The sequence below is a fragment of the Loxodonta africana genome, chromosome 6 (genome assembly GCF_030014295.1).
Source record: "Loxodonta africana isolate mLoxAfr1 chromosome 6, mLoxAfr1.hap2, whole genome shotgun sequence".
NCBI lineage: Eukaryota > Metazoa > Chordata > Mammalia > Proboscidea > Elephantidae > Loxodonta > Loxodonta africana.
Genome location: NC_087347.1, coordinates 30,950,636 through 30,977,153, shown reverse-complemented (window position 1 = coordinate 30,977,153; position 26,518 = coordinate 30,950,636). Strand labels below are relative to the sequence as shown.

The following is a 26,518-nucleotide window of genomic DNA, read 5'->3' as shown; positions in this document are numbered from 1 at the left end:
AGTGAACCTTCAGCCATTTAGAACATTTACTATCCTCAGCTGCAGAATGTCATTTTTTAAAAATGTGGGTGCCATTCACAGAAGACCATGAATGACAAAGAAAAGCACTTTCTGAGGAGAGCCCAACTCTGAGAGACTTGGGTGAGAACATGAGAACGGTGGTACGTACTGGTCACAGGTGTGCTCGTGCTGGTGGTGGTGAAGTCAAAGCGCGTCACCTCTCTCTGGCCGTACTGCTGGACGCTGATGAGCTGTCCCTCATAGATCACACCTGGCGTCAGGCCTTTGATGGTGTATGAGTTTAAGTGACCTGGAATGGTGGCTTCCTTCCAACGGCCTGGAGTATTTTTCTAAAAATTTAAATAAAAAAGAAAAAGAAACCCACAAAATTCAGAAATGTTATTTGGTAGTCTTCAAAGAAGAATGAGGAAACTATTCAACTCTGTAGGGAAATCATGGAAAATTGGAGTTGGTACAGTGGCCTATAACAAAGTTTGTTAATATTAATAGTAGCTATATAAAAAAAAAAATGTTACAGCTAACATGTATTGAGGGCTCACTATGTACCACACTGCACTGTTTTACTTATATTCTCCCACTTAATCCTCATCTGCCCCACTGAGAAAGTGGGATTATTGCCCCATTTTGTAGGTAACGAACCAGAGAGGTAAGTGACACGCCAGAGGTTTCCGTAAGCAGGCACCGGGCCCCTCCCTTTTGCCAGACCAATTATTTAATATCAGTGACTTCATATGATGAAGTTTCATCTCTCCCAACTTTTTTCATTTCTACAATGAACGGAGATGTGCTCCTTTCTGATATGAAAAAAGGCCACCTATTCTATCTTTTAACTTAATGGAATTCAACTCAAGTTTCTTGCTTTGTCAAAAAATTGAAAGGCATCATATTGCTTTGTGAATCACTTCCTAGGACCATAGCATACAACATTCAGCTGGCCTGGCTTTATGACTCACTCTTGAATATGAACTACCCCATCAAAAGTGGTTAACCAACTTTGGGCAAGACTGCAGAAGAATATGATTTCTGTTTATTTCATCTTTTGCTTCCAGTTTACATTTTCATATCCTGGCCAACTTCGTTAATATGTTATGAATCATAAAACTCACTGCAATAAAATGTGTGGACGAGAAACAGCCTTACTTCAAACAAGATGAGAGTTTCTAAGGGTAAATGTTGGAAACTGGCAGAAGTCAAAATATGTTTTGAATTCCCAATTTTCTTTTTTAAATTACTCAATCAACCGGTTGTTCAATAATTCAGATATTCAAGTACCCATTTATATTTTTTGAATTAATGAAAGTGATCCTAGTTCTCTTTAAATTTGAATTTTAACCCAGATACACTATGAAAAAAAATTTGAAATTAGTCATTACAATTAGCTCAAATTCAGTGATAATCTTCACATGTAAATGTGAACTTTTTCAGTTAGTTATCAGCAGGAAATACTAGAAAATTAACTGCAGAATACATACATTAAGGAAAAACCTGAAAATTTTTAGTTGCTAAAAACCTCAAAGAAATTCATCACTGCCACTCTTTGAAGATTTTCAACTCAACAGTTAAGAGGTTGGCTGCTAACCAAAAGGTTGGCGGTTCAAATCCACCAGCCACTCTGGGGGAGAAAAGATCTGGCCATTTGCTCCCATAAAGACTACAGCCTAAAAAACCCTATGGGGGAGTTCTACTCTGTCACATGGAGTCACTGTGAGTCACAGTCAAGTTTGATTCGAGAGCACCTAATAAAAACAACGTACATTTTATATCTACATGTCAACGATAATGTTCCCTATTACATGGTCTCATATATTATTTCAAACAAGTTTAAAGTAAACACAGCTGGTGATGAGATAAAGAGATGAGAAACAAGAAGGTGTCTGAGGGAAATTTACTAGATACCCAAATTCTGCAAATGACTACTCACTATACTACCAATATTACAAAAGGGGGTGAAAGAAGAAGCGTGACCCCAACAGCTTGAATTTTTCCTAGAGCTTAAATACAACTGCATGAGTTGGTCAAAGGTTTTTGTTTTTTTTATTGTTAAAATTCAATAGTGATTAGAAATAGGCATTTTCCTTCTTTGTTATAAATACTGTCTCTAAATAATGGAGTCATAAACTTTGGGGCTATAACAGGTTAGGTTTGAAAGGGTAAGAGAAACTAAAGCTTCAAAGATCAATAGCTCCTTTGCTAAGATTGCTTCAATCTCTGGACACTTGTTAGAAATAGCTCATTCTTTAAACCAACTACCGTCCCTCATCTATACGTCCCTCTCATCATCTCTTTCCCATCTACCTAAATAACTCTATTTTAAAAGGACCAACAATGAGGTTTTACAAAATGAACACTTAAAAAGTGAACCAAAAGAGAAAGAGATTAATTTTAAGCTTTTTTTTTTTCAAATCACGGAAATGCTGCCATTAATTTTTTCCTTTGATAAGATTGCAAGACATAAAAAACCTTAGAGTCTCTTCCCATATTGGGCAAGAATAATTTTAAGCATCATCATTTCTTTGTCCTTTTTTTTTTTCTTAAGAAGACTGAAATTCTTCTAAATACTAAAAAAGCTAAATCTACATGTTAATTAGATTGATGACATACTGGCTGGTCATTAAACAAACTTAACTGCTATATGAATAGTTAATCAGATTTATAGGCTCAAAAAGCTGGGGGGAAAAAAAGCCTCAAGATTTGTTAAGCTCAAGCGCTCAGTGCCTCCTGGGTGGGATACTCACAGGTTTCCATCTGAGAATGTACTTGGAAATGTGAGATGGCTCTGGTGCATTCCACTGGATGGGATGAGAGTTGGGCTGACTGGGGCCCTCAGTGATGATGACTTGGACAGGACCAGTGGAGCCTGAAAACAGAGGTGGGATTTGGTTACCCGGGGTATTCACTCACCTCAACTTAAAATTTCGTATATATGGACCACCATCATTAAAGACAATTTTACTTATCAGTAAATGTGAGTATAACAGAAATTATCTAGGTTAATACTTTTACATACTGACATCTGAAATCAAAGCAACAAATTCTTTTTAGCTGATTAATTATTGTCCTTCATGTGAGAAAGGCAATTAGAACTTGTTCCTAGCAAACAAAATGTGTTTTCAAAAAAATACCTCCTAACTTGTTTTTTTCTCCTCCATTTTTCAAAGAATTATGAGAAAATTGTGAAAATATCCTAATACGAATAATGAAATACAGAATACAAACTTCGTTTACTTATTAAGCCTCTTTTTCAAATAAATTCTAATTTATAAAGGTTTTCATCAAGAACTGAATTCACTATCTAAAAAGGAAACAAAATTCCGAAGACCACAGGACATGATGTAAGACGAAACCCTCAATGGGATAGAATCCTACACAAATAGATAAACGTAATAATTAAGGACCTAGATTTATTCTTACAAGTGTAATCATCCTATCGGTTTGGGGGAAAAATTATTAAAGAAATATACTTTCAAAGGACACCGCCGATTGGTCAAATAATTAATAGATCAAACTTTTTATTCTTTTTTTAAAAGCAGTTGCCAACTGAAATGACATTATATACTAAATCCATTATTTCCACATCTTAAAGGACATGGCTGTTACCAACAAAATTTAAAATATGGTTTTGATTCTTTCAGCAAAATATGGGAAGTGGACTCAATTTCTTAATATCATAGAATCCATTTAGGATAATAATGAAATAGCTGGAAAATTTATGCTCGCAGAACAGAAGACTGTCTTTTTCCTAAACACTGTCCTTTTTTTATATCAGTCCACCTTCCAACTTACTAGAAATAAAAATAAAGAGTTCCTTGTAGTAAGCTTCCAAGAATTTCTAACTGCCACTCTGTCAAACAGCAAGATTTTGCATTTGTAATAAAGCACATCGCCAGATTATGGACAAATTTAAGTTTTCTGAGCACTTCCAGAAAGAAAAATTATTTTCAAACTTATTTATTATCTTAGGTGTTACATTGTCTTTGGAGACAAAGTTTCCTCTAGCTGAACAAATATATAACTTGCCTATCTGTGTGAACTCAAAGCTCTAGAATAATATACCCACTTCCACACTGGGAATAATTCAAAGTTGGTTGGAGACTAACTGAAAAATTCTTTGAATCTGAATTTCATTTAACACGTGTATCTTCAAGCCACATGAATATCAAAATTTGTATATAAAATTCAAAATTTTCCATTCTAACTCGGTACGTGCTTCATAGAACATAGCAAGATATTTGTCTTAATCAATTCGCAGAAGCCAATTTCATGTCCCTCCTTGAATCACCTCTTCTGTTCATGAAGCTCCTCAAATATGTAAAAGTGTTTTAAAGACAAATATCGAATCAAACTTTTAGAGACGTGACTATTTAAAGTACTTCCATGTGAATCAGCAAATACAGGAGTATCGTGCCCTTAAGTTATATGTGATAATTGGCGTAAAGTTTTTGAAATAGTGATCCTTTTAAAAAATCCTCCTATGATTTCCTCAGGTAAAGAGAAACCTGACATATAGTTTATTTAGTTTGTCAATCAAGGTTTTGAGAGGGAAAAGTTTACAATGATTAAATGCCTATTATGATTAAGTTTTAAAAAGACAACACAAATGACCTTTCCTCTCTACCTTGAAAGCTAATCATGCTCTTATGTCCACAAGGGAGAGGACAGTAAAGGGGAGGGGAGGAAAAAGAAAAAAGCTACTTCAACCGGTTTTAGGAGTCCCTGGTTAGAAACCCTGGTGGTGTAGTGGTTAAGCGCTATGGCTGCTAACCGAAAGGTCCGCATTTCAAATCTACCAGGAGCTCCTTGGAAACTCTATGGCGCAGCCCTACTGTGTTCTATAGGGTCACTATGAGTCGGAATCTACGGCAATGGGTTTGGTTTTTGGTGGATGGTGCAAACAGCTCAACTACTAATGGAAAGATTGGCGATTGTAACCCATCCAGAGGTTCCTGGGAAGAAAGTTTGGGTTATTTGCTTTCAAAAACATCACGGCCTTGAAAACCCTATGGAACGCAGTTCTACTCTGGACACCATGAGTCAAAATTGACTTGATAGCAACGCATCTGGTGTTTCCTTGGTAATGGGTTTTATCCCAGTCAAAAGAGATGAAGCAAAACTATAGAAGTTTCTGTTCTTTCTTAAGACTTCCTGTATTCCAACTCTTGTGTTTTAAGATATAGGCTTATACCATAGCCCTCCTTAAGGGGACTGCACTGAGCAACAATAGGGATTTCATGCATTTAACACAGTTTTATCCAGAAAGTGAAGAGACTGTGTCAGTTATTTGTAGGGTCAATTAAATTCCTATTGTCACTATACTCTACCTTACACTACATATAATTTGAAGATAGGAAAGCTGAAAATTCTGACATCACTTAGATTTAAATTTTTGATAAACCCTTTGATACTGGTTAGTTGGTATAACTTCTTAAATTAACCTGACATATGCTAACACTTACCATTATGAAAACTTTACACATTCAGCTTGTGAAACCTTTTTTTAAGCCACTGTCTACTCCCTAGTATTCAATATGATCAGAATAACAATTTTTAAGTAAAGATATAATGCAATTTCTATACTTTTAAAATGAGTTGGAAAGAAGGCCAAAATGAATAACTTCTAATAATGGTGACCCTGAAGAAGTTAAACATTTATGAGTTTCAATTCAGTCCTTTCTTACTCTATTTAATTTGCTGAGGTCTGTGTTTTCCTGGTTGCTTATTGACAAAATGAATGCCTCTTATCTTCTGTTTGTTTGAACAACTCTACTAAGTCCTCTGTAGGAGGAACAAACAGAACAAGGCTCAGAGACAATCTACTGGTAATCTGTTGTTCCCTTATCCATCCCATACTCTCAAAGTCCCGCACACCAGGCTTGACCCATTGAGTAAGCTAGACAGACAGATAAACACCAAACTGCGTATCTGAGAGCAAACGTCAGGTCCCTCTCCCTAAATCTCCTCTCTGCCCAGTGGCTCTTGCTGTCACCCTTGTTAGAAAGTAGGAACAAGGTGAACACATAAAATTCTAACACTGGAGGACTACTTCCCATCCAGATTTCATCTCTTGCACATCCACCTAAATGCTTCCAGCCAGTAGCTATGCAGACGGGCTTATTTTAAGACAGAAGAATAAAACTGGTCTCTAAATCATTGAGGAGGAGATAATTTTCAACAAATTGCCATGCCAATAACAATCATAAACATAGAAATTAGACAACATTTCTTTGGAAGTGTGTATTCTTTGGTTGCATCATTTTAAAAAAGTAAGTAAAAGGAAGACAGAGTGTATACTTTCTATGCTTACAGTACTTCTGCAATCAGCCCCAAGAAAAATCAAATTTAAAACACTATTTTAAGTTACCCCTACATCAAAAAATGCAATTTAAGAGCCAGGCCAATCTGTTCATAGCTCACTAAAGTTAAGTCACCTTCCATAGCTCCAGTAAGGCCTGAGGGTTGGGGACAGCAGGAATCCCTTCATTTATGGGTCATAGAAAGGGCACAGCTGGGTGGATGGTATTGAGGATCATAGCTTGTTAGATGGTTAGTGCTGGAAGGAACTTCAAAGACAATCTACTACCATCTCCTCATTTTACAGATGGGGAAATGGAATAGTGAGCCTCACATGTAACTCTCAGTTGGGTATACAGAGCCAAGAAACATGCCTTTGGTAAGTTGTTCCCTATCTTACTCTCTAGGATAGTGAATCCCTTATCACATTATGGAGGGACTTAGTTAACTTAATCTTAATTCTGTCATAGGTAGATTCTGATACCCTAAAAATCTCTTTTTCTTTCTGAATGCAGGCCACATTTAAGCCTAAAGTTAACAGAGCTCTAGGAAATTTTGCCCTTCAGTAGTTGCACAAATAGCTGAGCCCTGAAATTAGACCTTCATAATTAAACATATTTTATTATAATTAATCACTCAGTGACAATTAAGCTCAATTTTTTCTTCCTTAAAATGAATTAATAACACCTACATTTAGACATTATGTCCTTGTGACCTGAAAAAAACCCAATAATAAACATTTGAGAGTGTTTGAACTGCGTGGACAGAGAACTGACCAAGTTACTCAACTCTTGGCCGGCCCAGGGTACTTTGTTCCAGATTCCAACCGATCAAACAAATGAAAATTCCAATGTTCAACAAGAGTCTAGATGAAATGTTGAATTAACACATACCCTAAATTGTATTCTCTGTAACTTGTCTATGAAACTTCTCTGTTAAGAATGATAACATAAAACCCTAGTCCTAGACATCCATCCTAACTCACATCATGGTTCCTGTCTATTTCTATGTAGTAAGGATAAGGGTGTAAGATAAAATTAGGCAGGGTAGTTTAACCTAATGGAATGTTCTTCAGTGTTAGAAACAAAATGACATACAAGCACATGTTCACAGTCTCCAACACCTTATACTTGATTGTTGAGAAATATCATTCTAGTAAAAAATTTGATCAATTATTAGACAGTGATATGAGAGAAGGATGGGAAAGAGAAAGGAGACTCCAAGTTAGGTATCAGAGTATTGGTATACAATGATGCAGCTGTTTTTTTACATCCCAGTGGACAGTCCTCAATCTGCAGCTGTACCTACCTGGATAGGTCTGCAAAGGTTGGCAATGCCACTCCCCAATGCCGCGGCCGTAGCAGTAGCACTGGTACCTGACACCATGCACGTGCTTCTCCCATGAGTCTCCAATTTGATAAAATGTTCGGGATTCTGAATCCTGGCATTGGTCTAGAATGTATACAAGTAAAAAATAAGCAGCCTGGAAGACTTAAAGCTACAAAATTAATTTCAGTATGTTAAAGCATGCGTTCTTAGTTTGAGTAAATATTTGCAACTCTCCTTACAGGGCATGTAGTATTTTTTAAAAAGTACTCATTGGGAGCAATACTTTATTTTCTAAAAGACTAGTAAGTCTAAACAAAAAATGTCAATATTTTTATTTAATTATATATATATTTCTTTTTTTTTTTCTTTACAGAAAGTATCCAATTTTTTTCTAGACATGAATCCGGTGGCATATCCCAGCACTAAGTAATAACATACTGAATATAAATTTGAGAGAAGAATAAATCAGATATGTTTTTAACCCATATTAATGCAAGTGATTACTTTTTTTTTTAAAAAAGCGTTCTTTATTATTCCTTGAGTATTGGAAATCAGTATATTTAAGGTGGTTTTCGTTTTTGTTTTTTAAAATAAACATTCCCCTCCTTCCATTCCAAATCAAATACCCTTTTAACTCTGTGAGGGCAAAAATTGGCAATAGTTTCATTTCATTCATTCATTTATCTTTTCAATAATTTCATTTTACGTACTTCCTCAAAATTCGTTGGTAATTCTACACGTAACTGAATGAACTTGATTTTAACTGTGAGTACTTGCTGACCAGCTTCTAAGAAAACCTCTCAGGCTGTGCTCCCAGGTTTGGCAATCTCAGGTCAAACAAACTGATCTTATCAGCTGAAAGGACTTGTTTTCTTAGTGATCAAACTGCCTCTTTCAGTAGAAGAATATTAACAGATTACCTGAAACTTCGGAGTGCTGGTAACACAGCTGTTCTAAGGGTCAACCTTCACTATTTGTTCAAATCTATTATAAAGGGCAGCCAAGAAAAATAGGATATTTTGGAGGGAGGTATTTACTGGCATAATCCTTTACTCCTGTTATTGCCCAGTCAGCAAAGAAAAATTCTCTTTCATAACTCCGACAATCTTTAAGATTCAGAACCAAAGAACTAACTCTATTCAGTTAAAAAAAAGCCCCGCTCGACACTAAATTCAGCAAAAATAGATGGTTATCTCCACAAAAATGTAAGCTTTGTGAGAGCAGGGCCCACGATTTCTGTATTCCTAATACAAACTACAATGCATGACACATAGTAAACCAAAAAAAAAAAAAAGAACCAAACCCATTGCCAGCGAGTTGATCCAGACTCGTAGAGATCCTAAAGGACAGAGTAGAACTGCCCCATAGAGTTTCTCAGGAGCATCTGGTGGATTTTAACTGCCAACTTTTTGGTTAGCAGCTGAGCTCTTAACCACTGCACCACGAGGGCTCCTGACATATAGTAGGTATCCAATAAGTATTTGCTGAATAAATGAGTAAACAGACAAACAAACAAAAGATGACTATCATTATCAAGATTATATAGTGGGCCACAATTAGAGAGAAGACTTTGTAAAGCTCTCTGCAAGCCACTGATCAAAGTCTGGAGCTAACTTCAGTCAGGAAAATCAAATAGCTCTCCCTATTTGAAACTTGCTTTTAACATTTTCAAATCTCTCTAGGGTGAAGGGGCTGCTCACCAATGGGGTCGCACTTCCATCTGCCCCGGCCCTGACCGTAGCAGGTACAGTTCAGCATGTGTCCTTCTTCATGGCGTTTGTGGAATGTGTCGTTCACATTGTAAGTGATGTCGTCGACAATGCACTGATCTGTTTAGGCAACAGTGGGACGGACGGCAAACGTTTTAAAGGGTTGGTGAGGAAATAAGTTATTTTTTCAAAGCGTACAGTTGCTTTCACCTAATAATCAACACTTTTCACTAAGATGACATTTCTATGCTATAGATAAATGTCCTTTCAAAGTTTCGTCAGTAAGACAATTTTGGTAAAAAAAAATTCTCTCTCTTATAAACTTGTAAATTCAGAGGTTAAAGTAGATGCAGCTGAAGAATGTGGTAAAATATACCTCCTTGTGAAAGGCAAATCTTGAACAAATACATGTCTTAACTTTTTGAAAAGTTCTTGCTTAGTTGGTTATTTCCTTTGGCTCTCTGCTTATAATGGTGAATGGGAAAAAGCACTCACCATGAGGTGATGGTTTGGCCTCTGGAGTGTACGGGAAGGAGATATTTGGGTTTGGGAAATAAAATGACATCTGTGGGGTTCTTACAGTAAATTCATACACATATACGCCAACTCCATTCTGAAGGCTCAATGGGATCTTGAGCAAATTACTTTGCCTCTTTGGGTCTCAGTTTCTTCATCTAGAAGATGAGGCAGTTGGTCTGCATGCTTTCCTAGTGCCGCTTCCAGCTCTCTAGCTTCATATGTAAAAATTATTATTTCTGGTTTGTGTTCTCATTGTACACTCTGATAGCAGAACACATTCGGATCAATGGCTACACCAGCTACCTAGACTACTTACTAGCTCAGAGTTCTACCTAAATCTTACTTTTCAAATCCAAAAAGATGAAAAACTAACATTTTTTTTCCCAAAATCAATACTTCCTTATGTTATACATTTGGGTCTAAAGAGGGCAAACAGGACCAAACACAAAGGATTGGTCTCTCTATATATTTGATTCCATAAAATTTGATCTGCAAAGACCTGATTTTAGAATAAAAGCCAAACCTGTTGCCACTGAGTTGATTCCAACTCATAGCGACCCTACAGGACACAGCAGAACTGTCCCGTAGTGTTTCCCAGGAGCGGCTGGTGGCTTCGAACTGCTAAACTTTTGGTTAGCAGCCGTAACTCTTAACCACTGTGCCATCAGGGCTCCAGTTACTCTTTTAGAATAGTAAAGTCTTTTTTCTGCACAGAATGGATCCAGTCTTTTCTAGACAGGAATCCAACAGCATGACCTAGAGCTAAAAGGATCGAGTGTTTGTATTCTTGCCTTTGAAGTCACCTTTTCGCCTCAGGCTAAGTGCTTACACCCTGTGCATGTTTCAGAATCCCAGAATTGCTGTGCCAGCCTCTCTTAATTGGCTGCTTGAAATGTTAGCCTCCTCCAGCAGAGTAGCCTAGTGGGTGGCACTGCATTTTTCTTCCCCTGCCTTTGGCAAAGTACAGGTTTTCACATAGAAGCCTGCCTCTTTGTACCCTTGCCCTCTCAGATGCCTTCACTAATCAGCAAGCATACCTCGGAGCTGGGAGTAGGCGACACATGTCCATTCCCCACGACCGTTCCCAACACAGGTGCACCTCATCATGTGGCCCATGTCGTGCTGTTTATCCCACTGGTCTCCAACGCGATACATGACCCCTTCGTTGGTCGTGCAGATTTCCTCGTGAGCTGTTTGGAAAGAGATGAAAAACGCACAGTTGATGAAGAAGGGCAAAGTCTGAAAAGGCAGGTAATACTATCATTCCAGTTTGGTCATCCTTAAGAACCCTTACTTGGAAAGCAGCTTCGTGTGCCTCAAAAGAATCGAAGTGTTGCTAGGTGGAGGTGTAGAGTTTTGAACCCCAGAGATGAAAATATAGTCCAAAGGCAAGGTGTGTTTGAGGGAATAATTACAGGAAGGATTAGGGGATGTTAAACTACAATACTCTCTACACATTCACACAAAGGGTGAACATTGTTCTAGCAACCTGGATTCTGACTACTGCCCCATTACTTTTCCTACTCCCAGCTTATTCTGGTTCAAAGGAAACTACATGTATGGGTATAGAATTGCAAACGAGAGTGTGTTTTCCTTCTAAATCCAACAGTCTCTTTGGTTGAAATGAGAGAAATAAAAGTAAGTGTAAGTAAAATATTTATATGCCTCACACACACTTGACAATCCATGGAGTACTGGCTCCTGGTTCTACAACTGGGAAATAAAATGAAATCTATGGGGTTCTTGGAGTTGAAAGGTAATTGGTTTCCTTCTCTCCATTCAGACAAACTATACAAACTTGAGCCCTCCCTTTTTAAGAAAGGGTCCTTACTTGTCATAAAAAATAGAGTTTGGATCACTTATTTAATAAGTGATAGAGCTAGCCAAGCCAAAATGATGTGTCAATATGGTAAGTCTGTGACTGCGGCAGTTACATATGAAATGTCTTAAGCTACTCAAAAATTACTATTTTCAGACTTGTAAAAAATATTTTTATTGCATTTATATATTTTTAGGAGGCTGAGTGGCACAAGTGGCTTGTGATTGGCTGCTAACCCAAAGGTTGGCTATTTGAACCCACTCAGCAGCGCCACAGAAGAAAGGCCTGGAAAACTGCTTGCATAAAGATTATAGCCAAGAAAACCCTACGGATCAGTTTTATTCTTTAACACATGGGATTGCCATGAGTCAGGGCCAACTTAACAGCAGCTAACAACAATAACAACAACACATATTTTTGGACATTAAATTATATTAATGGGATTTTAAAGTTATATAAATAATTACATTATATAATTCTTATAGACATGATTATATATATGTAAATATATATATATATATATATATATATATATATATACACACACGTGTGTGTGTGTGTATATATACCCATTATCACAGAGTTGATTCATAGTGACACTACAGGACAGAGTAGAACTGCCCCATATGGTTTCCAAGGAGCAGCTGGTGAATTCAAATTGCCAACCTTTTGGTTAGCAGCCGAATGCTTAACCACTGCGCCACCAGGGCTCTCTCGCTCTCTCTTTACATATATATATACATACATACATATATATGTCACATAAAGTTTTTTGTTGTCTCAAAATGGGAGTCTGAATGGGAGAAACAGCATGAACTGGTCACTATTCTTTGTCTACTCCCTAAATGGTTGTCTATGAGGACTTCATCTTACCAGCCATGGGGCAGAATCCAAACTTCTGGTCAGCATCATAGTTCTGGGTGGTTCCACACCATTTCATGTTGTCTCTCCTGCCCTCAGAAGTACAGTCGGTGTAGTTATGATTGTTGTACAGGAAAGGGAAATGGCACAAGGCACCATTGGAATTGCCACCTCGAGTTTGAACCAAGACTGCCCATAACAACACAAAAACGGAAGGAATAAGATTACAAGTGAGCTTTCCAGCGTACAGAAGGAAATGTCTACACAAAGGTCCTTAGGGCGCCAAGTTTCTGGAGCTAATACACAGAGTCTATCTCCGAATAAAAGATGTGTGATAACAAGGTTTTAAGCTTCCTTAGTATGTTCACCTTCACCTGCAAAATAGATTTAAATCCTGTTTTCACTCTCACTTTCCCAGCCAAAAAGAAATAAGCAAATGATGGTTTCAAATAACACATAATTACCAGCAGAGGCAACGGCACACAGGCATCTACCCTGTGAACCCTTCAGCCCTGTGGGATTTCTCACTGACTTTAAGTATCTTTAATCACATCATAATCTCAATGTGTCAAAATAAATGAATGGGAGGCCTTTTCTCTTGGTGTCATTTCCCGAAGGTACTGGGGAACTTGGAAGGATCCCTAGTAGCTAAGTTGGTGCCACATCTCTTGGGTCTAAACTATCCTTCTGAACAAAAGTGAGACCTCTTGTTCAGATCCCAAATTAACAGCTAGACAGTTAGCAAATCAAAAGGGCATGAGAAATGGGTTTTTCCCACTGCTGTATTTCCCCCTGGGGACACTCACCAGAATGGTCTGTACAGAATGAATATTTCTGGTCTTGCTCATAATTTGAAGTCGTACTGCACCAGAGATGTCCATCCTGACGTCCTTCTGTGGTGCAGGAGTAGAAGGTCCTGCCATTGTAGGTGAACGGCAAGACACATGGATCCCCGTTTGAATTGCCACCGTAAGTTTGGGTTACCGCTGCAAGCACAACCCAAAGAGTTTCAGTAAATAGAGCTGTATTTATCTCCCACCAGCAGCTGCTTATTAATAGCTCAAATGAGACTGAGGCTTGTGCCTTCACAGGAAAAAGCTGCAAGTATAGATGATCATCTAGCTAATTTCAGTCAAAATGTGTTTCTCAGGAAGTCATGTTTTTCTGTGGATAGAACACTTGAGTTCAGTTGACATCCTTTTTACCATCTGTGTTACCATGTCTCAGTTTCCTCATTTATAGAACTATCTTAATAGAGGTAAATTAAGCTCACAGGATGCTGGAGAGGTATACATGACTATGACTGTGCCATAATAATTAAGATATGAGAATATTCTCGGGGAAAACACAAGTATACCAATTATTAATGCTATAGTTACTACTACTTTTGTAGCCCAGAAGAGATGCATTAGGTTATTGAAAGTTTATATCACAAAGCTCCTAAAATTTGACACTTAGAGTATACTGTATAGATAACTAGCTATTCAGTAGGCAACTCTCAGGTAACAATATTTTAGGAAAATGAAGATAATACAGAGCAGCTTAATCTCTTCTGCGGGAAAGAAAAGGAGCCTTGGTGGTACAGTGGTTAAACCACTTGGCTGCTAACCAAAAGGATGGCAATTTGAATCCACCAGCTACTCCGTGAGAGAAAGATGTAGCAGTTTGCCTCTGTAAAGATTATAGCTTTGGGAACCCTACAGGGCAGTTCTACTCTGTCCTTCAGGATTGCTATAGGGTTGCCACGAGTCAGAACTGACTAGACGGCAATGAGTTTGGTTTTTTGGTTTTGAATAGGAAAGAAAATGCATAGGTTAAAAAGATTGGGAAAAAAATACACCGAATGCCAATCCTGCTTGTTCTCAGCGTTGAGAAAGTATAAGCAGTATAAGCTTTTCTTATTTATTTCATTGTGTCATACTTTTGGTGAATGAATATATTGCTTTTTAAAAATTAAATAATAAAAATGTCATCAATACTATTTTTTTTTTTTTTTTCAGAAAACATAATGCATACCTGTCTCTTGGCAGCTGACTCCATTGCCCAGGCAAGTGCAAAGCATTTGTTTATTTCCTTGTGTCTTCAGCCACTGCATCCCCACAGAGTAAACCATGCCGCTGTCTGTGACACAGTGACCATAGGAAGCGGGCTGTGGATGAGGCTGGGGCTGGTAAACGGCTGTCCGGACATCTGTGAAAGAGCCAGATCCTAAAGTCACCAGAAGGGAAAGTCACAGAGCTGTACAAGAGAAGACAACCAACTATCTTTTGCAGCCAGGAGCTCAGGGTCACACAGAACTGCAAAGAAATGACCCTCCCATTCTGTATTAGCTTTTGTATCCAGCCTAGGAAATAATTCACGAAAGTCTCCCAAGTGGTTTCCATCTTCCAGTTCATCTGGCGCTACTGGGATCATATTTCCAAAACACAGACATTACTCTGCCACTCAATGGAGCGGACACCTTCAGTAACTCCTTACTCCAGGAAGCTCATGATCTGTGCCTCCACCATCCTTCACACCTAACTTCCTTCTAGCCTCCTTCCAGCCGCTACGCTTCAGTCTCACTGAACAACTCATCATTCCTGCATGTATCCTGCACCATGTTTTCGTGCTGGCCTCCTGCTTTCCCTTTTGTCTGGAATGGTCTGCCTCACAGTTCTCTTCTTAGTAGCTTCCATAAGCTCAACATACCTGGGCATTAGCTTTCCTGGCATTGTTTTTAGAAGTCCCTGACACTCTCCAGCAGATCTCCTGCTATCTTTGTAACTTTGAGCTCATCAGAGGATGCTCTAGGCAGCCATATTGACTTCTGTAGACATCTCCTCTCTCTGTGTTTTTTTTCCTCCTCAGAATTACTCATGATTCTGTTAAACTTTTTCTAAAGACCCCCGATCTTCTTAAGACATCTTTCCTTTCAGAGGAAGACAATAGATCTTTTCTTTAAATTTTTTGGAAATCTGTTCTCCTGAAGTCCAGGACTCACAGTGGAGCAGAGTCAGAGCTAACTCTAGAATGACTGGCTGACTGAATTCAGCATCTAAGTGCTGCAGAACAACAGAACCCAAAGATACATTTCACAGACAAGGGATCCCAAGGTCAGGTATATTCGCGTAACACAGCACCTATATCCATACACCACCCCAACTTGGAGACACAATGAAAAGGAGCACCTAGGCCCTGTAGAAGCAAGTTCCATTTGGTTTAATCCAGTATTCCAAAGATTTTTTGATGAATAAAACATATTCTAGTAAAATATTAATAATATTAATAAAAAATAGCTAACTCTGAGTCATTATACCCATTTAACTCCAGACTATACTTTTAGTTTAGGCAATTCCAATTGATGGATACTTGTAATTTGGGGTGGGGGGTCATCAGAGATTTTATGGATAATAATCGACGGCACTGGCTTTTGGCAATCAAATAACTAAAAGATATTATCCAATTTAATATTGTTCACCTTCAAAGTGCTAAAGCAAGATGGAAACTCATCAAGAAGCAATAAAGCCAAACAAATAATAAATATTTTTAGCTAAATTATTGATTGGTAAGAGGCTAGGCACCCATGTGGCCACATCACATAATGAAAGCTTGATCTAGCCTATAAGAATAATAGAGGAAGTGCTGGCCCTTGACTGCTACGTTGCTTTCTTCAGACTCTCACAAAACAAGCTATGATGCAGATCCTTTTACTTGTACCACAGAAGATTAGAATATCTTCTAAAAAGAATACTTAGATATTCTCAAATTTTGAATGCCAATACATGAAGAAGATGACTATGCGTTATTTTTATGGAATGCAAAAAAAGTTTGCCAGTGCATGGAAACCACACAGAAAGGATTGTTCCCACTCCAAAGAGAGCTGAATGTCAGGACAAGGAAATACATTCCATGCTGAAAAAGAACATTAAAAAAAAAGTTTAACTACTAATACTCTGTAAATGAAGTCAGCTTATTAGCTGAAACACTGAAAATCATCCTCAATGGCGTGTCTAATGAACGATAGCTTTGCAGACATAGTTTTCTAAACATATCCCCCGTTTCTGTACAGGTGGTCCGGGCCTCACCGGTGGGCATGGTCTGCATAGAAGCATGCCTTTCACACTTCCACTCCCCTCTGCCGTTGCCTGTGCAGATGCACTGAAGCAGGTTCCCCCGGTTATCCTTCTTGCTCCAGGTATCTCCAATCCTGTAGGAGGTCCTAGTGTCCTGATCGTTGCACCTGTCTGTGTTAGAAACGAAGCATTTAAAAATGCAAGTCAACTTGAGTCCGGCAAGCACTCAAATCAAACCTAAAAGAGCAATATAGGATTTTAATGCTTGGTAACCCATTTTTTGGGTAATATGCTCATATTCAGCCAGAGCCCTGGTGGCACAGTGGTTAAGAGCTAGGCTGCTAACCAGGTCAGCAGTTCAAACCTACCAGCCGCTCCCTGGAAACCCTATATGGCAGCTCTACTCTGTCCTATAGGGTCACTGTGAGTTGGAATCGGCCCAACGGCAACGGGTTTTTGGTATGTTCATGTTCAGCAGCAGCGCTGCAGGTGTCAAACTTCTGAAAGAGGGGGTTACATTTGTCAACGTGGGAAGGAGCTCTATGATGTCATCTAGTTTCACTACTCTGGTTATGATTTAGTCTAGCTCTACTACTCTGGTTCCCAAAAGCCTTTTCCATTATCTTTCTTTCCTTTTTTTTTTCTTCCCACACTGTTCCTTTGACCAAACCATCCTCTGGCATTCTAATTATTCTCTTTCTTTCCTTCTCAGGCTCTCCCAGGCTTTCTCTCTGTAATTATGGGTATGGCCTGCCTTTCAATAGGGAACTTCGTTTACAAAACTAGAAACAATAGAGGCAAATAGGGTTCAAAGGGTCTCTCCCACTGGCCTCCAAGAAGCTATAAAAAGATAGCAGCACCTCTTTCTTCATTGGTTATGTAAAATATTCAGGAGGCTGGCACCTTCTCTGACTACAATTACCTCCTCTCCTCCCTAAAATACAACTATTTAAAAATCACTAACAAAACAGCCTCTTTTGAATTGTCCGGTATTAACCTTTCAATAGAAAAGTGGTATTATTAATATGAAATGCTAATTTGTAACTTGATGACCATTAGTCTTTGTGTTTCACTATCCGCACATGGATTCTTTAAATCAGAACGCATCTTTGCCCATAGGCTACAATGGGAGTATAGAGGATCCGCCTAGTTTGTCAATCAGAAAATCACTGCAGCTGGTTTAGGCAAACTGCAACTGGTTTCTCTAATCACTGGTTTAGAGAAAACCTGACAGCTGATATAGGTTTACACAAAAATATGCACACACACACACATCTGATCTGCCGTAAGAGTGGAAGTCTGAATGAGGCTGTTGTTGCTGGTTATAGTCTTTTCCCCAACGTCCAGCTCACAGTATGCCTTCTACCCTGTAACTCCGCAGCATATTTTCAGTATTTCTCCTGAAGCCCTTAACAATGTTTCTTTGTAGATCATAAATATGTTTAAGCCTTTCTCATTTCCCCGACCTACTAAGTGCTCTTACAAGGCTGGGCTAACGTCCAGTTCATTTTTGTATGGCTATTATCACCTTATACAAAGTGAGTGCTTATAAAATTTTGTGGAGTAAAAGAATTTTCCTTGAGACACTTTCCCCAATTTGATATTAGAAGAGCTTTCAATAATAGATGAGAGTTTGAGTTGGACACCCAATTTGTCTTAAGCTAAAATACTACCATAAAGGTCTTAGAAGTCTGATGATCATAATAACATTACATTAATTTTTTTGTTAGCAAAGAAATCAAATTTGGATAACAAACATTTCGAGATTCTTAAATATTTCCAGCTAGATTAAAAAAAAAAAATACGTTTAAAATATTTAGATTTGATTTTGAATTTATTTAAAACACTAATACTTGCTGGCTGTTTTGTTTCAAGAATTATATAGTTGCTATTAGTTTGAAAATTCAAAAAAAGAGCCTTGAAATCTTAAGGAAAGACTTCATGACAATCTTAGACGAAGCAGCAAAGACGCCTAAGGTCAAATTCTTTACTGCACTTAACAAGCCTCTTCAGAAAATTTAAGTAAAAAAACACTGTCCTCCACTCTACTACAGGCAAATCATTTTAACCTATAAGATAAATACTTATTTGCATCAGTTTTGCTTATGAATATACCTTAGTTAAAGTTCAGACATATAAAGAAATCTAATATTTCAGAGCCTGGCACAATTCCATGTCCATCGCACCCACATGCCAAAAAATGTATTTCCAAGCTATTTTAATGATTTCTTCGCTCTTAATACTTAAAAAGCATCGCACTGACAACTTTGAACATTTGCAGCGAATCTCCAAGTTCATGACACATTTGACATCTGAACATCTGAATAGGTTCTTTCTTAGTAGGTAATAGGCTAAAATTTTTTGAAACTAAGGTTTTTTGCTTTTGTTTTTTTAATGCAGTATTTTGTGAGAAGCAGAACGAGCTGGTTATGGAACTTCTTTGACATCCGAATGTCAAGTTTGAGTACTGAGTGTGTTCTAAGGGACACTGCATTCCATTTCTCTCTAGGAATTGAGAAAACATTACCCAACACAGGTTTTAATGTAAAGATCTAAAACGTACTTCTAGAGGTACACGTGATACGTCCACTGCCTTCTCCCAGACATGTGCAATCCACCATCATCCAGCCTTGATAGGGCTTTTCCCAGGTTTCCCCCACAACATAGGAAGTCCCAGCAGCATGATCAAAACATTTCTCAGCTATAGGAAAATTGGAAAGAAAAACAGAAAAAAAAAAAAGTTATGTTGAATTGAATTGTGCAGTCTCCCTGTAATTTAAAGTGTAGTGTGTAAGCAAAAATCCAGCCACATTTTTTTTTTAAAGTGGCACTCTGTTCAAAAAGAAAGGCACGCCCTGTAACTAAGCACATAGTAAGTAACCAAAGCGAAAGAGAGCCCAAACTGAGTTGGCAGGCAGAAATCCTGTTCTCCTAATAAGTACATGGACTGCATAGTTTCAGCTAGTACCAAACTGCATCCCAGCATTTTGAGTGAAAAGAATCCACGTATGTTTCCAGTCTGTGGGAAGACTGTATATGCAAAATTCCAGACTGAATTATGAATGACTATTGCTTAACACAAGAAAACAATTTAAATTTCATAAAAGCTAAAACAAAACCCCCCGCATAAGAGGACAATAAGTAAACAGGGCAAAATTTACAGCGAGAAACTCTTGGATATGAACCTATAGAGTTCAACCAAGGACTGACACCTGAAGAAGCACAGCATTTTTTATTTTGAAAGAAAATGCCAAGGTGTGACTGAGCGCACCACTTTGTGTGCATTCCAATACAGAAATATGTCACAAACGTCATTTTTTTTCTTTTAAACACTTTATATCTTGACCAAGAAGGAATCTGAGATCAGATATTAGACAAAACAAATGACTTCTTCCTAAATCTGTCAACCTTTTCTTATGCTTTTGAGAAGGATTACATGGTTAGTAGAAGTCCTGGTGCGGCACAAATGGTTAAGCGCTCAGTTACTAACCAAAAGGTTGGCAATTTGAATCCACCCAGAGGTAGCTTGGAAGAAAAGGCTGGTGATCTACTTCCAAAAGTTCACAGCCTTCGAAAACCCTACTCTCACATACACAGGGTCACCATGAGTCGGAATCAACCCAAAGGCAATGTGTCTGATTTTTGGTTTTATACATGGTTAGTACTTTTTAAACTAATTGCTTTAATATATAAAAAAATATAACCCAGAAAATGTATATGTAGATTATATAACATTTCATTATTTGAAATGAAATTACCATTTATTATATTCTTATTGGAATTCAGATCTCTTGTGCACATAGATGTGATTTTGGCTCAACCCAACGTGACAACTATGCCTCCCCACACCCTATCCACCCCTAAGTAGTCACGCACCTATGGGCTTGCAGGTCCACTCTCCTTTCCCATTACCAAGGCACACACACTCTAACATGTAACCACCAGTCTCATGTGGCCTCCTCCAGGTGTCACCAATCTTGTAGGACTGGCCCCCTTCATGACATCGGTCTGTTCAAGATAAAAATTGAATGTTAGGGGAAAGTAGAATAAAAAAACCTTAAAAGAAAAAATAGTATCATGTTCCATCCAGGTTGGATACTTAGATTAGAGAAAGGATCCAACAAAGGACAGTTTTTCACATCAGAAACAAGGGGAGAACTTAACTGGTCTGGTCACTTTGGATCACTTCAATTAAATGTCTTGCTTAAGCACAATACGAACCACAGAGACATGTGAATGGCAAAGAAGAGGCCATGAATCCCGGCTCTCCAGGAAGATCACAGAAAAGAAGGGCTGGGAGGCATGGCATTCAAGCCTAAACAGCAGGTCAAGCCTGAGACTAATTCAATGAAGAGGCCACGTTGGTTATGGCATCCCTGCTTTCTGGAGTATAGATAGTCCGTATTTTACCTTAGAGTAGAAATGTCTTTTTTGGAGAAAGCAAATAGTCATATATGTATCAAGCGTGGAAACCTTGGTATTTTTCTAGGTTGTTAAATACAATGGTACATCCAAAGACCAAACTGTTCACTAGATTGTAAACTCTTGAGATTTGCCAATAAACTTGGATAATTCCTAACATTAAATATGGGGAAAGCCAATTGATCCTACTCACAAGTGCTTTCTTGTTCTTTTGGACAAAAGCCTTTAAAGTGACTTATACTTAAAAGATGAATTAAAAAAAAAAAAAGCTATGTTAATAGAATCTATTGGTAAACCCTATGAATCATACTGGAAAGACTGCCGTAGTGAAACTAGAATTGATGAGAGTCAGTCCAGTCCCCGAAGAACCTTGGAAACACTATTGGGCTAATCATTCCATATTATTCCTAGGAATACAGAGATCTGCTTTTGGGGTATAACTTATGAGTCATAAAGAAACCAGGCAGTTTCTGTGAGATACAAGAGGTCTCTGAATGGCACACAAAAGCAGCAGACCACCTAAAGGTTGTTTCACTCTTCATGACCATCTTCCCAATCACTGTAGATAATCACATATAAGTTTGGACTGAAGATGCCTAGATAATTTTGAAAGGTCAACTCTTCTAAGTATTTCTTAGATCAACTTGGATACATTATTTACACACACACACTCATAAACCCACAGAGATTAAACGCTGCTTCCACGTGCTCTCAGACCCATCTTCAAGGAGCACAGGAACCAGTTGGGTGACCGCACGGAATGAATAACTGATCACCAGAGGTAAATTCCAAAATTAGGGATATCCAGTCATGGATGATAGAAAGTGACAGTGATGGTAATTGAGAAATTCATATTTGAGACATTTTAGTGTCACTTTGAGGAGCTCTGGTGGCACAATGGTTAAGTGTTCGGCTGCTAACCGAAAGGTTGATGATTCAAACCCATCAGACAAACCAAGGGAGAAAAATGTGGTAGCCTGCTTCTGTAAAGATTACAGCCTTGGAAACCCTAAGGAGCAGTTCTCTTCTGTTCTGTAGGGTTATTATGAGTCAGCACTGACTCGACGGCAACGGATTTGGTTTGGTTTTGGTTAGTGTCACTTTGCAGAATGCTGTGGAGTTAGGAAGAAAAAGGCAAGAGGTCTTTCTTACTTGCGATGGTGCAGCTTATTCTCCCTCGCCCGGCCCCAATACAGGTACAGTCCCAGATCATGGAGTCTTTAGGGCGCTCATAAGTGTCGCCCACCCGGTAAGTGTTCCCAGTGTATTTGTCAAAGCAGGTCTCTTCAGCTGAAGGGAGAAGGAAAGCCCATGTGAGCCTCACACATGTAAACACTTTTCTACTCCACTAATTCCATCCAAACGAAAACCCACTTTTCCATTTTAGGACTGGTGGCGCAGCGGTTAAGAGCTCAGCCGATAACCAAAAATTCAGCAGTTCGAATCCACCAGCCGCTCCTTGGAAACCCTATGGGGCAGTTCTACTCTGTCCTGCAGGGTTACCTATGAGTCAGAACCGACTCGACGACAACAGGTTTGGTTTTGGCATAGTACAGCTGAAAATCTAAAAAATAGAAGTAAGAGACCTAGGTTTTATCCTAGGCTCTAGCAAGCCCTCAGTTTTCAACCTTTTGACAAATTCTCAGATTGTCTGAAAATTAATTCCTATTGTAGAGAAAAACAGAATTTTTTTTTTTTTTTTTTACTTAGGAAAAAGCCATATAAAGTACTACACTGTGAACAGCTAGATTAAGAAAGAGTTTCAAACTCTGATCTCTGACTCAGGAAGTCAAACCAAGGTCCACATAAAAAGCAAACAGTGTGAAGATCCCATCCTCCCACCAGGCACTAACACTTGTTAATCCTACTTCTGCTTGAGCCTTATCGGAGCTTCTCTGAGGGAGTTGCTATAATTTACAAGAAACCTATCAATGGTCCAAAAGGAATACAAACTTTGAGGTGGGTAGTGGTTTTGTGTTGAACTGCAGTGAAGCAGAGTGCCCAAAAGTGTTTGCTGGCGCATAACCTTAAAAGTATAAAATCTGACACACTTTCTAATAAGTTAAAATTTCATAAGCATTTTTTTTTTTTTTGAGGGAGGATACAAAATCTTTCATTGTCTCCTGACAAACGTTGGGAAAGTAAAATAAAAGAAGACTCTAGAATTAGTTTGGGACAGATTTTTTTCTTTGTTTTAAAGGTAAAAGTAGTCTTTGAAAAGCAAAGATAAGCACTCATAAAACGTTTATGAAGGTGAAACCACGGTTATGTTATTAGAAAAATGGTATAAATATTTTTACTTAACTAACGCTAAATTTAACTAACAAGCAGCACTTCTCCATCTATTAAAAGATACTAACTACCTGGCTCTGGATCACTTACGTTCAGGTTTGCTCTCGCAGTTAAAACCCCGGCTCCCTCCATAACAGGTACAAACCAAGGCATTGCCCAGGTAGGTTCGTTCCCATTGTTGATTGATCTGATAGTGTTTCCCATTGTCATAACAACCAGCTGTAAACAACAGAAGGAAAAAAAAAAAAGTTAAGTTTCCATCCCTTTTTCCCCCCAAGTTATGAAATTTTCTTCTACAACTAAACTGATGAGCTTGAGCACCAAACTGAAAAAAAAAAAAATTAACTAATCATCGGAACACCAGGAGTGCTAAAAGTTATGTTTTATTAAAATATACAAACTAGGTACTAAAAGCATTAACCACAATTTGTACACATGGATATTTAGGAATTGCCTTTTGCTCCCCTCCCCCCACAAACTCAGCTAAATGTTATACAGTGATGTCATTTCCATCTGGCCAGAGGTCTACATCAAAGGAGTGGGAATATTTTGAAAAGCAGATAATTAATTGGGTTTACAATTTAAAATATGCAAGGAACTTCAATACTCTTTTGAAGTCGTAAGTCAAGAAGGGACACTTTAAACGGTTTTGTTAGCCAAGGCAAAGGGAGGGTGTGTCTTTGAAAAACTGGAAAAGGAATTCCGATCTCTGTTCTGGTGAAGTATCCAGAGAGGCCCCAAAGCCATCTGAACCAATTACATCCCCTTCAAGTCAGGACAATATAGCTATTTTGCTATCCCATTTTGAAAACAGTTAACCAATTATTTAGTAACAAGGAAAATAGCTAAGGAGCCCTGAGGACCACACTAAATCCCAGATGGAAAATTTAAGGGCACACATCATTTTTCACTTTAATGACAAGTTTTTATTAATTCCTAGAAGGACCATCTGAACGTGTAGAATTGATAAGAACACTGCAGGACATTAGAAAGCCCCTGTCCCGCGTGTATGGTCTTATCCCCGACCTGCAAACCAGCCTGCTCAAACTCATTCACTAACGAACAACTTCTATGTCCCCAGCTGTTTTTTCCTCATTAAAGCGCGCGCGTAAAACTTCAGCCACAACTTTGGTTGGCTTAAGGGTCTCATCTCTGAGACAGCCTGTTTCTGCCCACGGTCAGTACTCACGCTTGCTTTGGCTGACACCCACGGGGGACTGGGGCTGAACGATTTGCTGAGCCTGCCTCTTGTTCTTCAAGGCTCCCGTAAAGGGCACCGCTGTCCCCAGGCACAGGACGGCCAGCAGCAGCAGCATCCCGGGCCCCGGACCCCTGAGCATCTTGACAGGGGTGGGGAGAGACGCCCTCAGAAGGCAAGCTGCCACCAAGTTTGGTTCCCTTTGCCACCTGCGGGAGAAGTTCCTTCCAGTGCCTGCCGGGGGTTGACGCCTCCAAGAAGGTGGGAGGCAGAGGATGGAAAAGGGGACAGGTAGAGGGACAGAGAGAGGGGCAGGAAAGGGCGAGAGAAGTTGTGGCTGCCGGTCCCCTCTTCCTCGCTCGCGCCAGGGGCTCCCTCTCCTTCCCCTGCACAGCACAGTCGGCGCGAGCGGCCGAGCCAGGGGAGCCGGGGTTTATATGGGACGGTCCTCTCCCGCCCCCCGCGAGGACCCGGGCGCCCCGGAGGAGGGACGGCCCTACCCACCCCCTCCGCCCACCGCCGCCGCCGACCGCGCGCGGATTGGCCCGGGCTCGGGGTGACGTCACGGGGGACTGTGGGTTCGCCGCGAACAAAAGAGATGCTGATCGTTCGCCAGGACTGGGGCGAGAGAACTTTTTTCAGTTTCCTTTGCAGCCGTCAAACTTTTTTTGGTGGTGGCGGTGGGGGATGGGAAGCGGCTGTAAAAGGGTAGACTGGGAGGAAAGGGAGTGGTGGAGTCGTGTGGAGCGAAGGGGTTGCAAGTTTTCACCACCCTTTTCTTTTTCATGGGTGCGGGGACGTGTTTGAGGACATTGCGTCACCTCTGGGGGGGAATCTCTGCTCACTGGAGTGTATTTCGGGGGAAGGAAAAAAAACATAAAATAGCCACCACCTTGCAGCTGCAGGAATCCAGGCTTGCAGTCCCAGGGCGGGGCTGGGTTTTCTCCTGGTCCCTTTCTTTGCTCTACTGTGCACCGACTTGTGGCTCACTTTCTTTGCCTTCTTCGTAGCTTCCTATTCAGACTTCTCTCCTAAACTCCTTACCTGAGGCATTCTGCAGGAGCTGTAGCTGGGGAAGGGGAGCGAGGGGGAAAGAGCGATCCTTTATGGAGCCTCTCTTAAGTACCAGGAGTTCAGCTGGGCGCTAGCGGACCTGGAGGAAATTCGGAGAACGAGGTTTCCTTTGACATGGCAAAGCAGCTGTTTAGTTTTTTGAAATCGGCAAGAAGACTTTCTTGCTAAATCGTGATGGACTAGCCATTTCCACTGAAAGTGAAATTGGTTTAACAGACGACCTGAAAACGGTGCTGGAAAGTTGGACCGGTTATGGAGAGAGAAAGGTCTTCGTGTCCCTGCCCGTGTTTTCACCGTGCCCATTACACACAAAGCAGAGATCTTGTTCGAATAAGGGCTGAGAAAAGGCCACTTGCAGCCTTGCTTTCTTACCATTTCTTCCAAACGCATTTATTTGGCATTTTCTTTTTGCAGTTTCATCGCAGAATCCCTTCCCCAACCCCTCCCCCCGCCAGATTTTTTAAATATTTCGATAGTTATCTACCCCCAAGAACTTGGAATGTTCCCGTTTAAGATTCCCCTGCCTTTCCCTCGAAACTCAGAGGTTAGAAAGGGAACCTGAGAAGTCTATAGCATTTAGCAACTCATTACATCAGACCTTTTTTTTTTTTTTTTCCTTCAGGCAAATGCAAGTCTAATTTCCTTTTAAAGATCTTCAAAAGGAGTCCACAAGCTTCATCGGTAACTCGGGAAAGACCCAAACTCACAGCTCTGCCTTCCAGTTATGTTAGGCATGCAGACATTCTATAGGCTTTGAGAACTTATGAAAGCTACTAGCAAAATACCTTTATTTCCACAAGGTATTTGTTTTCTTCAAAAGTACCGTCAGTAACTGCCCTGGGGTAGTTTGGACTCTTTTGTTGTTAGGTTGGTAGGTTCAGTGGAGTTGGTTCTGACTCATAGTCACTCTATGTACAACAGAACAAAAATG

At 39.5% G+C, this 26,518-nt stretch overlaps 1 protein-coding gene across 9 annotated transcripts in view; it reads right to left on the bottom strand.

Moving 5' to 3' along the window:
- The window catches only part of FN1 (fibronectin 1), a 74,138-nt gene extending 49,208 nt beyond the window's left edge, over nt 1–24,930 (bottom strand). For 5 of the 9 annotated variants that reach the window (XM_010602121.3, XM_010602131.3, XM_010602124.3 and 2 more), the window contains exons 1-14: nt 24,505–24,929; nt 23,406–23,534; nt 22,176–22,313; nt 20,478–20,609; nt 19,165–19,302; nt 16,614–16,772; nt 14,563–14,754; nt 13,353–13,532; nt 12,559–12,735; nt 10,904–11,056; nt 9,339–9,467; nt 7,618–7,761; nt 2,757–2,878; nt 170–350 (exon numbers count right to left, since the gene is read on the bottom strand). In XM_010602121.3, coding sequence (XP_010600423.1) covers nt 170–350; nt 2,757–2,878; nt 7,618–7,761; nt 9,339–9,467; nt 10,904–11,056; nt 12,559–12,735; nt 13,353–13,532; nt 14,563–14,754; nt 16,614–16,772; nt 19,165–19,302; nt 20,478–20,609; nt 22,176–22,313; nt 23,406–23,534; nt 24,505–24,655 — 2,125 coding nt within the window. In that variant the 5' untranslated portion in view covers nt 24,656–24,929. Of the gene's footprint in view, nt 1–169; nt 351–2,756; nt 2,879–7,617; nt 7,762–9,338; nt 9,468–10,903; nt 11,057–12,558; nt 12,736–13,352; nt 13,533–14,562; nt 14,755–16,613; nt 16,773–19,164; nt 19,303–20,477; nt 20,610–22,175; nt 22,314–23,405; nt 23,535–24,504 lie in introns of all 9 variants that reach the window. The other 4 variants (XM_003406078.4, XM_010602128.3, XM_010602118.3 and 1 more) reach the window with 3 other exon arrangements.
- Between the last annotated feature and the right edge of the window lie 1,588 nt (nt 24,931–26,518).